Consider the following 15,482-nt stretch of genomic DNA (forward strand, 5'->3'; position numbering starts at 1 on the left):
AATCGTTTGATCAAGCGGGTGTTTTGTTTCATAGAGAACGCAGAAGCAAAGCTTGTCACGCAACTCCAGCAATTTCAGATTCTACTAACTCAATTTCTGCTGCTGAGATTGATCCCGATGTTGCAGCTCAGCATGATTCTGAATTGCGAGAGATCTTTGAAGATATGGACGACCCTGTGAACAGAGCAAGTTCGGTTAGTCCAGCAAAGAGGCAAGGGAGTATTGATCTTCAGTATACCAGAATTAAGCGTCGACGTCTTGATTCTTCTTCTGTAGCAATGCCTGATTCTCCAAGACCGACTGCTACTGTTGTTCCTGTTATTGGTCATCGAGTTGATCTTTTGGAGACCAGAGTTCGCACTTTGGAGTCAGATCTCACTGCTACTCGTGCTGCCTTAACATTTTGATCAACTGGGTCAAGAATCAAGGGGGAGAAGTTCCTGAAGAAGTTTGCAGATTGTCAGAGGTTCAACCACGACGTCAGAATGACGATGATGATGCTGATAATGCTGCTGAAAGGAATGTTTCTCGCCCAGTTGAAGATAGAGGAAAGGGTGCAGCGATCGAGGGGGAGACAGGAGGAGATACTTCTCAGCAAGGTGCTTCTGGTTCTGGTGCTGGTCCTTCTGGTGCTCCTCGTGATTCAGGTTTCTAATTTTGTTTATGATAAAGATTATTAGATAGAATGTATAACTGTTTGTGTGTAATAAGTTATGACATTTTATGTAATGAAAATGTAATTTATCTTATTTTAATACAAGTACATTTCATCTTTATTATAATTATCATGATTATTCTTTTATTATGGTGTTCATTTTGTGTAAATTTAAATAGATGATCCAGATTATACAGATTTATTCTTTGATGGCGATGAGCTCGAGGAAGGCGAATTTGTCCCTGAACCAAATCTAGATATATTCAAGAAGCCTTATGGGTTTGATGAAGTGTGGGACTCAATTCCTGAAGATCCGTTGATTGAAGAAAATAGAGTGTTGGATCAGCAGAGATCAGATGTTAGAGAAAGAATGCTTCAAGTCCCATTCAGCAGCCTAACTCAAATTCTACATTTTGTTGTGTATACTAAGAATGGTGATGTGTCGATTCCATCTGAATATGAGATTAATGTGACGAGACCATTCAATTCAAATGATTTTCCAGTTCCTCTCAGAGATGATGATTCATTACATATTGTTGATCGACGTGTTCCTGAGAAAAGAGTAAATGATTGGATAGTACTTAGGGAAACGTGGAAACCGAATTTGTATTGGACTCATATCTCAGATAAAGATGCTGCAAAGTACAAGACAATCATCTGGAGTTGGTTTTATGATGATGAATTGAAGTTGTTTGTGCTTAAAAGACCAGAGGGTTGTCAGTACTTAGCATGGTGTGAGAGACATTTCAGAAGTTTGTGTGAAGAAGATTTACATGAGCTTGGAAATAACTGGATTATCAATCCAAGCGATGATGGCTTAGCTGATGTGGTTGGTAAGAATCTTAGAAAAGATTTTTGGTTAAGGAAGAACATGAAAGATTCTGATAAACCACAGTTTAAGATCGAGCCAAGATCGAAGAAAAGAGTGGTTAAACCAGATAAAACAGTTGAGTTTGTTCAACATGATATTAAATGCATGATCAAGGTTCCTGCCAAGAAATGGGCACAAGATGTCTTGGACAAAATGGATAATTGGGAAATTGATCGAAATTCTGGTGAAGCCAAAATGTATGCAGATTCAAAGAAGCAGATTTTGTTGAGAAGAGTTTATGATCCGATGCAGCTGGTGAACTTCTCAAGAAATGATCTGAGGAAGTTATACGATACGGAGTGCTCGTTTTTGCCATTTTGGATGCATGAAGAAAGTAGATATCGTAAGATACTTCAGCTCTGCTTACATGAAGATATTCATGCAAATAGCAAAAGATTGTTGTTTGATGAATGATCAGATTTTGAAGACTAAGAAATCGAAGGTGCTGCTGTCAAGGGGGAGTTTGTTGATGCACGTTGATGTGACAACAGCAACTTAGATTTGATATGTCGTTTAGATTGAGATATTATGTTAATTTATGTCGTATCTATATATGTAATTGATAGATTATGAACTTTATGTTTTGGAGTTATATATATATATATGTGTGTGTGTGTTATGTATGATGTTTGTTGTGTGATATACAAGTACAAACATAATATGTGTTAGGATTCCTTAAGATGAAACACTTAGGAATATAACTAAGCATTACATCTAACGAAGATAAGATATATCTTCGTTAGAAGCAAACGAAGATAAACTTCGTTTGGTACAAACGAAGATTAACTTCGTTACATGGGCTGGCAGCTAAATTCATAAGAACAAAGCCCAGCAAGCCCAGTTCGACCTGAAACATATATATACGAACGAATACCCTGATATATTAAAGTACATACAAGTACTCCAGTGAACTAAGTTCGTTCTATAGCTTATAGAAACGAAGATAGTACAATACGGCTGATTATTTATTTGATAATTAGCGATATACCAATTTTCTAATCAAACTAGTTATCTCGTGAGGATTCCGCACTCACGACATAATCATAGACGATCTCGAGAGCGATCTATAGCTATCGAGGGACTCACAATTTATACAAAATAAAGATCAAAGTTTATAAAGTATAAGGGGGTTTAGTAAAAATAAGATTAGGGACATTGAAGTTATTTGATAATCTATTTCTTGTGCATAGTAATTCTTTCCTTGAGCAAATCACTTTCCATTAATAAAACTAGCAAGGTGCTAGAAGAAAAGTACAACACAAGTGAGTTAAAAAGTAAAATTACACCATTTTGCCCAATCTAAACGAGAATCCTTTGAACTGTTTGTCATCTAGAGGAAGGAAGGTCGGTTGATTACTTATGTATGCAAGTTTTATCGATTTTATAATCAACCAATATACTGTACTATTATTAATAGCGAATTTGCGATCTAAGAAAATATTAATATATTTGAACCCATGAAATTCACATATGACGTTAAATATTGTACATATTAATGGATATAATATTTGTTAAATGTAAACTAATAAATGTAACATATATATACATATACATATACATATTATATAAAGGGGTAAATGGATGGACCCTGTTGATTTAAAGACTTACAATTCGTCGATGAATGAAACACGTGGAAGATTCTGCACGATCACACTTCTCTCCTGCATCAAACAATAGCAATAAGTAACCAAATTGAAACATACTCAATTAGGGGGGGGGGGGGGGGACTGTGATTGTTTATAGTGTGAATGAAACTCAAATTTAACTATATTTTACTGTGTGTGGTTTTAACTCGGTTTGAGTGAGAAACCAAATATGACGATAGACACCTTTGACCATTAAATGCCTTAATATTTTTTATGAAATAACGGTATGAATTGTTGTATTATGACATTTTATAAAAAATGATAGAGTTTTTGACCCAAATGCATTACGTGAGTTACATGACGAAAACATTAATCACCGCCTTCGGTTTGATCTTACGGAGCACATTTCCGAAATTGACTTGGCTTTCCCTGATGATCCGACGACTTAACTAATTCCGATTGAATACTTAATTTAGTTTTTTAGTTTTTAAAAATAATGTTGCAATGTTCTTTTTATTATTTATGTACAAATTTTAATAAAATGTTATGTTTTAATAAATTTTGTGTTGTTTTAAAGTTTAGGAATAAAAATGAAAATTTTGGAAGAGATGAAATCTCATGGCTGCAAATGAAAATGATTGAGAGAGTTTGAATAAAAATTTGATACTATTGGTTTATTTTGGGAGGGATTAAGTTTTGGGAGTCTTATGACTTTCTCCCCTAAATCAAAAAGTACATGTGGTTTTTAAGGGAAGTAACTGATATATTACTTCAAATTTTAATTTAAACAATTAAACTAATATTATTCGTAACCTTCTGTTCTTCTGTGAGAGGAGCCATTAGAAGCCTGCATATATTCAAAACAAAACATAAAAGATTGGAAGTGGCAAAGGACCAACGGTTATTTCTAAATATAAATGCAACAATTGTCTTGAGAAGAGAATATGACTTTAAAAATTGGTGATCTATTGTTAAAAATTGATGGTGACAAATTTAAATCTGGATAAATTTATATTTTTAAAAGTAAACCATACTTATCACAACATAAGTTATAAGCTTTAAAAATATATTAGGTTTAACCCCGTTTTTTTTTTATGAAAAAACAAAGATAATACTTTGCAAATGGACAAATTTGTCACATTATATATAAGATGTATATTTTTGCAATTTGTGATATATATACTGTATAAATTTATCTAGTTCTATTAGTGTAGGATGCTAGCAAAGGTAAATAACTAAAAATAAAAGGACTAGGAAGAATTACCGAAATGATTAGGAAAAAGATCTGAATGGCTATTGAAAGTGGGTATAGAGAAAAGATTGGTCAAAGGATTGTATGAATGGCTCTAAATAGGTGTGAATGTGAATGACAAGTACTTTATTTTTAGTCGAAAGATTGTGTGGAGGATTGTGATTGGTTTGGAGGGACTCACACGGATTGGGATATGAAATATTTTGTACTTGTGTGTTTTCTCTTGTGTTTGTGTTTTATGATCCCCACCTAGTTAAAAGGTACAAGTTTTTCACTTACTTTTCACACAAATACTTTTTACCCACAATAATAACATTTCCATCCTTCTTTTAAAAACCACATAATTTCAACATCACTAACTTTATAATTAATTATGTTATTTATAAAAATTTTATTTAACAAGTAATTTTATAACATATAATTAAAAGAAAATCTAGTTAATATGACTTTATCTATCCACCACCACTATCTTATCTCAGTGAAACATTCAAAGTGGTTTTCCTTGCCAAAAGTGCAAGGGGAAATGATAATAGTATCATATACTTCAATGAGCTTACCACATTCATGTATCAACTAGTTGTACTATATATTGTATCACTTATACAACGTGATAAATTAACTAAAAACAGTTGTATGAATATCAATTTTCTTAATTTAAGTAACAAAGTTATATGGTGTGTTTAAGTAACAAAGTTACAATCTTCCTCTCGTTGGAGGAAGCTAGCCAACTTGGTGTGTTACTTCTTAATCTAGTATTGTGTAAATTTACATCCATCATTTACATAATAATTTTTAGGTACTAACATTATAGGAAGAACTACATACAATTGGGGTTGCTCGGCTATGGATCTGTGTAAATATTTTTTTAAATGACGTATTCTTTATTGGTGATACAGGTCAAAACTTTTGAAAAATTAACCTGTTAATAAAACTCATAATGTTAAGTGGAAACTACCAAAGGGCCAAAAACTCTTTAAAATGATTAAAAATCACCAAAAATCCTAACAAATAACGATAATCATTTAGTCGGTATCTTTATTTTATGCCGATATAAGGTCAATGTTATGTAGACAATCTAAAGTATTAAGATGTATAATATAAAACAAATATTCTGCTAATTTTTGTTGTATAATATAGAACAATATTCATATGAAATTTTTTATGCTTAGTATGAGATGCTATGTAACATAAAACAACTTAAATAATTAACATTTCTAAAATGCTATATAACAATCTAAAACAAACATTGTACTAATTCTTGATGTATTATATAGAACATTTTTCAGAATTTACAATAGATATATTAACTACAATCTAAAGTATTAAGATGAAAAAAGAAATCTAGTTAGTAATTCTGATTCACTCAGCCATTTGTTTTATGAAGATGTCATATGATCAAATTTATTTATTTTCTATTTTCTTTCCATTTTTGTTTGTTTCTTTTTTTTTTTTAATATTTGTGGTGGAGATATATACATTATATAATAGTTTACATATTTATTTCACTTCCAACTAACTTTATATTGTTTTAATAAATATCCATGTCAATAAATTTGCAAAAATAAATCACTATACATTAATTTCACTTTCCTAACAATGTATCATTATTATTTATTTTATTTGTGAAAAAACTTATAGCTTTTATTGTCTGATATCACACTTGTTGTGGTCCACTTACATTAAAGTTCAAGCCTTTGCGTATGGATGATATCTACAAAGTTAAACAACCATCGGATAATAGCAGGCATCAACTAATTGCACTGGGCTCGAGTTGCAAGAGCAATGCCCGAGATATGACATACACTAGTCACAAAGATCATATCTCAAGTCATGAAGGGCGGATACCCGATTTATATGACTTACAAAGAATAGATTGACTCGAGAAGAAATGCTCGAGTCACAGGCATGAGATACTAGTGGCTCGACATCGAGTACGCAGAATATATGTACATATACATACGTTATACTATAGTTCACATATTTATTTCACTTCCAACTAACTTTATATTGTTTTAATAAATATCCATGTCAATAAACTTGCAAATATAAATCACTATACATTAATTTAACTTTCCTAACAATGTATCATTATTATTTACTTTATTTGTGAAACAACTTATAACTTTTATTGTCTGACATTACACTTGGGGTCCACTTACATTAAAGTTCAAGCCTCTTAATAAAAAGTGGTCGAGTAAATGGAGAGCCCGAGATGCTTTGCTCGAGTTTATCTAGGTAAAGAGGGAATGGGGCGGCTAGATCATATCTAACCTAATGGGCCGGCTAATTTCTCAAACACCTAGCTCGAGATGCAAGATGGAGGTATGCTCGAGATATGAGAGGCTCAAGATATGACAAATTGTGCTCGAGTTAGGGATTGTTTATATTTTGTACAATCATTATTTTTTTTATTTTTGAAGATGATTTTATCCTTTAAAAAAGGTTTATCTGTATATGACATGCCAAGATTTTATACAAATAAATAAAAGTAATAATACTTGTAAGGATCATCGATCTCCTTCATGTTTAGCTAGTGGGCTTATCCTTACTTCATATAATCATAGAATGATAATATAAACTAAAATTCGCGAATAAATTGGTTATTTCTATTATTATATCAATGGATTTGTTAAGTTAGCGATATGAACCCTCATCATAATAGTCAAACCATCATAATACGATTGAATATTGTGAATGCCCATTATTAACGAATACTCATACCCTTTAGATCATAGAGGGTGATAGGTCCTTAAGGGTATTAATAAGGGGTAGCTGGTAGGAGTGTGAATGGGTATGAATGCCCATTATTAACGAATACTAATGGTTTGACTATTATGATGAGGGTTCATATCGCTAACTTAACAAATCCATTGATATAATAATAGAAATAACCAATTTATTCGCGAATTTTAGTTTATATTATCATTCTATGATTATAAGAAATAAAGATAAGCCCACTAGCTAAACATTAAGGAGATCGATGATCCTTACAAGTATTATTACTTTTATTTATTTGTATAAAATCTTGGCATGTCATATACAGATAAACCTTTTTTAAAGGATAAAATCATCTTCAAAAATAAAAAAAAATAATGATTGTACAAAATATAAACAATCCCTAACTCGAGCACAATTTGTCATATCTTGAGCCTCTCATATCTCGAGCATACCTCCATCTTGCATCTCGAGCTAGGTGTTTGAGAAATTAGCCGGCCCATTAGGTTAGATATGATCTAGCCGCCCCATTCCCTCTTTACCTAGATAAACTCGAGCAAAGCATCTCGGGCTCTCCATTTACTCGACCACTTTTTATTAAGAGGCTTGAACTTTAATGTAAGTGGACCCCAAGTGTAATGTCAGACAATAAAAGTTATAAGTTGTTTCACAAATAAAGTAAATAATAATGATACATTGTTAGGAAAGTTAAATTAATGTATAGTGATTTATATTTGCAAGTTTATTGACATGGATATTTATTAAAACAATATAAAGTTAGTTGGAAGTGAAATAAATATGTGAACTATAGTATAACGTATGTATATGTACATATATTCTGCGTACTCGATGTCGAGCCACTAGTATCTCATGCCTGTGACTCGAGCATTTCTTCTCGAGTCAATCTATTCTTTGTAAGTCATATAAATCGGGTATCCGCCCTTCATGACTTGAGATATGATCTTTGTGACTAGTGTATGTCATATCTCGGGCATTGCTCTTGCAACTCGAGCCCAGTGCAATTAGTTGATGCCTGCTATTATCCGATGGTTGTTTAACTTTGTAGATATCATCCATACGCAAAGGCTTGAACTTTAATGTAAGTGGACCACAACAAGTGTGATATCAGACAATAAAAGCTATAAGTTTTTTCACAAATAAAATAAATAATAATGATACATTGTTAGGAAAGTGAAATTAATGTATAGTGATTTATTTTTGCAAATTTATTGACATGGATATTTATTAAAACAATATAAAGTTAGTTGGAAGTGAAATAAATATGTAAACTATTATATAATGTATATATCTCCACCACAAATATTAAAAAAAAAAAAGAAACAAACAAAAATGGAAAGAAAATAGAAAATAAATAAATTTGATCATATGACATCTTCATAAAACAAATGGCTGAGTGAATCAGAATTACTAACTAGATTTCTTTTTTCATCTTAATACTTTAGATTGTAGTTAATATATCTATTGTAAATTCTGAAAAATGTTCTATATAATACATCAAGAATTAGTACAATGTTTGTTTTAGATTGTTATATAGCATTTTAGAAATGTTAATTATTTAAGTTGTTTTATGTTACATAGCATCTCATACTAAGCATAAAAAATTTCATATGAATATTGTTCTATATTATACAACAAAAATTAGCAGAATATTTGTTTTATATTATACATCTTAATACTTTAGATTGTCTACATAACATTGACCTTATATCGGCATAAAATAAAGATACCGACTAAATGATTATCGTTATTTGTTAGGATTTTTGGTTATTTTTAATCATTTTAAAGAGTTTTTGGCCCTTTGGTAGTTTCCACTTAACATTATGAGTTTTATTAACAGGTTAATTTTTCAAAAGTTTTGACCTGTATCACCAATAAAGAATACGTCATTTAAAAAAATATTTACACAGATCCATAGCCGAGCAACCCCAATTGTATGTAGTTCTTCCTATAATGTTAGTACCTAAAAATTATTATGTAAATGATGGACGTAAATTTACACAATACTAGATTAAGAAGTAACACACCAAGTTGGCTAGCTTCCTCCAACGAGAGGAAGATTGTAACTTTGTTACTTAAACACACCATATAACTTTGTTACTTAAATTAAGAAAATTGATATTCATACAACTGTTTTTAGTTAATTTATCACGTTGTATAAGTGATACAATATATAGTACAACTAGTTGATACATGAATGTGGTAAGCTCATTGAAGTATATGATACTATTATCATTTCCCCTTGCACTTTTGGCAAGGAAAACCACTTTGAATGTTTCACTGAGATAAGATAGTGGTGGTGGATAGATAAAGTCATATTAACTAGATTTTCTTTTAATTATATGTTATAAAATTACTTGTTAAATAAAATTTTTATAAATAACATAATTAATTATAAAGTTAGTGATGTTGAAATTATGTGGTTTTTAAAAGAAGGATGGAAATGTTATTATTATGGGTAAAAAGTATTTGTGTGAAAAGTAAGTGAAAAACTTGTACCTTTTAACTAGGTGGGGATCATAAAACACAAACACAAGAGAAAACACACAAGTACAAAATATTTCATATCCCAATCCATGTGAGTCCCTCCAAACCAATAACAATCCTCCACACAATCTTTCGACTAAAAATAAAGTACTTGTCATTCACATTCACACCTATTTAGAGCCATTCATACAATCCTTTGACCAATCTTTTCTCTATACCCACTTTCAATAGCCATTCAGATCTTTTTCCTAATCATTTCGGTAATTCTTCCTAGTCCTTTTATTTTTAGTTATTTACCTTTGCTAGCATCCTACACTAATAGAACTAGATATATTTATACAGTATATATATCACAAATTGCAAAAATATACATCTTATATATAACGTGACAAATTTGTCCATTTGCAAAGTATTATCTTTGTTTTTTCATAAAAAAAAAACGGGGTTAAACCTAATATATTTTTAAAGCTTATAACTTATGTTGTGATAAGTATGGTTTACTTTTAAAAATATAAATTTATCCAGATTTAAATTTGTCACCATCAATTTTTAACAATAGATCACCAATTTTTAAAGTCATATTCTCTTCTCAAGACAATTGTTGCATTTATATTTAGAAATAACCGTTGGTCCTTTGCCACTTCCAATCTTTTATGTTTTGTTTTGAATATATGCAGGCTTCTAATGGCTCCTCTCACAGAAGAACAAAAGGTTACGAATAATATTAGTTTAATTGTTTAAATTAAAATTTGAAGTAATATATCAGTTACTTCCCTTAAAAACCACATGTACTTTTTGATTTAGGGGAGAAAGTCATAAGACTCCCAAAACTTAATCCCTCCCAAAATAAACCAATAGTATCAAATTTTTATTCAAACTCTCTCAATCATTTTCATTTGCAGCCATGAGATTTCATCTCTTCCAAAATTTTCATTTTTATTCCTAAACTTTAAAACAACACAAAATTATTAAAACATAACATTTTATTAAAATTTGTACATAAATAATAAAAAGAACATTGCAACATTATTTTTAAAAACTAAAAAACTAAATTAAGTATTCAATCGGAATTAGTTAAGTCGTCGGATCATCAGGGAAAGCCAAGTCAATTTCGGAAATGTGCTCCGTAAGATCAAACCGAAGGCGGTGATTAATGTTTTCGTCATGTAACTCACGTAATGCATTTGGGTCAAAAACTCTATCATTTTTTATAAAATGTCATAATACAACAATTCATACCGTTATTTCATAAAAAATATTAAGGCATTTAATGGTCAAAGGTGTCTATCGTCATATTTGGTTTCTCACTCAAACCGAGTTAAAACCACACACAGTAAAATATAGTTAAATTTGAGTTTCATTCACACTATAAACAATCACAGTCCCCCCCCCCCCCCCTAATTGAGTATGTTTCAATTTGGTTACTTATTGCTATTGTTTGATGCAGGAGAGAAGTGTGATCGTGCAGAATCTTCCACGTGTTTCATTCATCGACGAATTGTAAGTCTTTAAATCAACAGGGTCCATCCATTTACCCCTTTATATAATATGTATATGTATATGTATATATATGTTACATTTATTAGTTTACATTTAACAAATATTATATCCATTAATATGTACAATATTTAACGTCATATGTGAATTTCATGGGTTCAAATATATTAATATTTTCTTAGATCGCAGATTCGCTATTAATAATAGTACAGTATATTGGTTGATTATAAAATCGATAAAACTTGCATACATAAGTAATCAACCGACCTTCCTTCCTCTAGATGACAAACAGTTCAAAGGATTCTCGTTTAGATTGGGCAAAATGGTGTAATTTTACTTTTTAACTCACTTGTGTTGTACTTTTCTTCTAGCACCTTGCTAGTTTTATTAATGGAAAGTGATTTGCTCAAGGAAAGAATTACTATGCACAAGAAATAGATTATCAAATAACTTCAATGTCCCTAATCTTATTTTTACTAAACCCCCTTATACTTTATAAACTTTGATCTTTATTTTGTATAAATACATATCATTAGTCCCCCGTTTACCATGCTAACATGTTACTGGAACATACTTTACAAAACAAAACATGAAAATGAATAACACAATGATGATTTAATCTATTTTTCTTAAACAAAACAAACTATATATTACAACGTAAAAAATGGGAAAAAAAGATGGAAAAAAAGAATCCAAGTTAACTTTTATACCATAAAGTGTGGCCAAAACCATAATATAAGAATCTAAAAACGGTAGTCGCATAAACAACAAGATCAGCTTAAAGCAAATAATCCTCATACTTTTTAAATATAATATATGTATCTCTCTATATAACTAAGAGATGATATGTTTTTGATTATGTGGCAATTATGAAATCATGTCATGTAGGATTTTTTCTTAGGTGTCATACTGAAATTAAATTCCTAATTTTAAGCATATATTTAAAAAATTACACTTTAGCCTAATCATCATTAAAACATACTTTAAAAATTATACCTTAGCCTAATCATCATCATTAATCATTTAAATTATATTCCTAATCAGTAGTCCTAATCATCATGAATTAATATGAAAAATAAAAAGTAATAAATATATATCTTTAAATCGGCTGCATCTTGAAGTTTAAGATTTATATATCTCTAACATTTCATATATCTAAAACTATGTTTCTTTTAATATTATTTTCTAAGTAAGTTTTATTTTATTAATTTAAAGTACACAATGTTATAATGCATATTTGTTTTAATGCGTTATTGTGTAATTAGTTTATGCATATTATATATTTTATTTTTCTAGCTTATTCTAAACCACCAACATTTAAGTGTTATAAACATAATGTAAAATGTATTTGGTGAATTTTTATCAACCAGTTTCATTCAAACCTCATCATAAAAGTAGCTTTAATAATCTCTTATTATATTTACATGATCTTTCATACGATTTGGTTTTATCATTTGATAAAGTAATATACATCGGTAGTTAGTAATGACGTAATATTTATAGTGTTCCCGTCCATCGGACGGGTCTAATCTATTTATTAATAAAATAAAATACAAAACATATAAGCTTTCTGTAATATTCTAGCAAATAAAAAGCATATATATAAATCAACGTCAACAATTATATTATATATACATATACATAAGGAGTTAAATGAAATCATTCATAAAATAATAATATTGAATACGTATTATTTATAGAAATTAGGATAAATAAATACGTGAATCAAGGAATAATTATATAAGATTTTCATGAGTTGTTACGAAATAAAATGTTTGATCATATCAATGGTGCCCGTGCCTTCGACTATGTGATTCTCAATATCAAAAAGGTTATGACAGAATTCACATATTTACTCTTTGGACTAATGATATATCTATACGTATGGAATTAAGGTTAAAATTTATAAGTGAAAGGGGATTTAATAAAAATAAGATTGGGGGTATTGAAGGTCATTTGATAATTTAATCCTTGTGCATAGTATTTCTTTTCTTAAGCAAATCAACTCCCTTTATTAATAAACTGAATTTTCGGAAAAAAAAATGAACCGACCTTCACAACAACCCCTTGAAGTATCGATAAAAGTTCCAAACAGCCCCCCTGAAGTATCAACCGACCTTCACAACAACCCTTCAACTTGAACTATCAGCTTTGTACATACAGAGTAGACCCTACAATGGCTACAAAGAATATTAATCATTTCTTCATATCATCTCATTGACAACCCACATTCTTTCCATAAAGTCTGAAAACAAATTCACATTAATATGACAAAGGAAAGGAATATTTCCACTGATGTCAAGCAATAGTATATTGTGTACTTAGATATTATTGAGGACTTATTATTTATTACTTGCATTGAAACAAAAGTTACTTATATATATATATACTAGGTATTTTACCCGCATGATGTGCGCGTGGTAAAAAAGTTGAAAAAAAGTAAGATTGTAAATATTTTTAATATTATAAACCCGTATAAAACATAAAAAGAAAATGGTTTCTCACCCACCGAATAAGAAAATTACTTGGAATAAGAAAAAGGATAAAAACACAAATTATAGGTTTTCATAAAAAGTTATATGTTTTTCATAAATAAATACTTTCCAAATTTAAAAATATATGTTAAGTTTATACCTGTTATTTTATAATGTTATTTTCTTTTATATTGTATAGTTAAAACTAAAAATGTATGAGAATGCGACATAAGTTGTATTCCTATGTGGCAAATTTATAAAATAGGCTTAATTTTTTAGAGGTTCTAGAACCGTTCGGTTTCCTACTGTTTTAATAATTATATATATATATAAGTAAAGCAGCGTGGTTTGGATCAGTGATAAATACCCTGACCTCTAGAGACAGAGGTCGTGGAAGGCGACACTGAGCAGTTACTTACTTACTTACTTACATAAATTCAAAGTAAAGATTAATGTATCAAACAGGATCTAAATCTATATTGTTAAAACATATTGTTGAATCTCACAGGATGCCTTTCTTTGAACCATATGGGGTGGAGGATATGAAACTTATCCATGCTCGTTCTAATTATAATTATGGTAATGCTGCTGTTCTTGTAATGGCAAGCACAGATAGGGTAAATGAGGTATGATTATTTACTTATATATAATCTTTTTTGTTTTCTCCTTTCAATTCTTAGTTGGATTGTCTATTAACTTAGTTTACATTTTAAATGTAATAGGTCATAACTGCTTCACCCATCACCATTCATGGCATGAGCGTCACAGTACATCCATTTAGGTTAATTATTTATATCATAAATAAACACTTATAGTTGTTTCTATGACTATAGTGGTTAAATGATCTTACTTTTTATAGCACACAACTTATTGTCATGATTACGGGAAAGGCAAATGTTGCAAAGACAGATCCTGCATTCAGATTTCGTGCACTTGATATCCCACCGGGTTATCGGATTGATCCCTGCCCCGTAAGTTTCATGAAACGATATTACTTCAAATCTTTTGAGTTTGTTATTAATGAATTGAAAATTTGTGTCTTGTAGTTTCTAAGAGCTTTGCAAATGTACTTTAGTGGCTTTAACTTAAAGGACATAAGTCTCCAGAAGGATGAGAATGACTATAATGGGTATGTATATATATTAGCCTCATGGCCCATCTATCATTTTAAATCAATAGTTGCTTGGTTTTGTTTGAGTGTTTTACTAAAATTGAACATTGGTTTTAGACAAAAGGCAAGTTTTAATTGTATCAATATTTAGTTTAACTCAAATACATAATTTCATTAATATAATTCCGGTAAATGAAAAGCCTTTATCGAGAATTGATAGATTTAACTTGGTTGATTTAGTCCTAGCATAAAAGTTCCCAAATATAAATGTCGACTTTGGTGCAGGTTTGTGAAGAGTCATACGACAAAGAATAGGGAACAATTCAACAACGCGAAGGCAAGGGCACAGAAACTGGAAGCAGGTACCGAGAAGTTGCCAACGGCTGATTTATTTTTACCTTCTGAAGCGAGCACGTCGACTTCATAAGGCTATATTATATAGTCACCACTTTCTCTCCAAACTCTACCACATGTGGTTGTAATTCGTATTTTTATTTCTTTAATTTCGGAATTGTAAGGCTATATTATATAGCCACCTATCACTTTCTCTGCAAACCTTATCACCTATGGTTGTAATACGTATTTTTATTTCTTTGATTTCAAAAGCTAGCAATCCTTTCGTTGTCAATGCTTATAGGGTGGCGGAGGTAGCAGGGGGGCTAGCCGGTGCTTAGCCCCCGCCAACCACCAGCCAACCTTCCATTGCAACCCATCGTTAAATGGGAGATTTTAGAGTAAACGGCCGGAGATCTTGAAGTAAATTGGAAATCTTGTAGTACATTGGACATATTTAGGATTTTAAGTAGAACTTGAAGT

The 15,482-nt window shown here is 30.5% G+C and overlaps 1 protein-coding gene across 1 annotated transcript; it reads left to right on the forward strand.

Moving 5' to 3' along the window:
• The first annotated feature begins 278 nt into the window (after positions 1-278).
• LOC122607188 lies at positions 279-15,093 on the forward strand. Its single transcript, XM_043780114.1, has 7 exons — positions 279-353; positions 11,032-11,084; positions 14,064-14,181; positions 14,278-14,336; positions 14,415-14,526; positions 14,602-14,684; positions 14,952-15,093. Exons 1-7 carry the CDS (start codon positions 279-281, stop codon positions 15,091-15,093), a joined length of 642 nt encoding a protein of 213 aa, XP_043636049.1.
• The last annotated feature ends 389 nt before the right edge of the window (positions 15,094-15,482 follow it).

This window comes from Erigeron canadensis, chromosome 7 (assembly GCF_010389155.1).
Source record: "Erigeron canadensis isolate Cc75 chromosome 7, C_canadensis_v1, whole genome shotgun sequence".
Classification (NCBI taxonomy): Eukaryota; Viridiplantae; Streptophyta; class Magnoliopsida; order Asterales; family Asteraceae; genus Erigeron; species Erigeron canadensis.

Excerpts from the sequence above, each read along its gene's own strand:
- LOC122607188 (XM_043780114.1), top strand. The coding sequence starts at position 279 with ATGCCTGATTCTCCAAGACCGACTGCTACTGTTGTTCCTGTTATTGGT. Across the intron at positions 354-11,031 it reads TTGATCTTTTGGAGACCAGA|GAGAGAAGTGTGATCGTGCA; the intron begins GTTCGCACTTTG and ends TGTTTGATGCAG. Across the intron at positions 14,337-14,414 it reads GTCACAGTACATCCATTTAG|CACACAACTTATTGTCATGA; the intron begins GTTAATTATTTA and ends TACTTTTTATAG.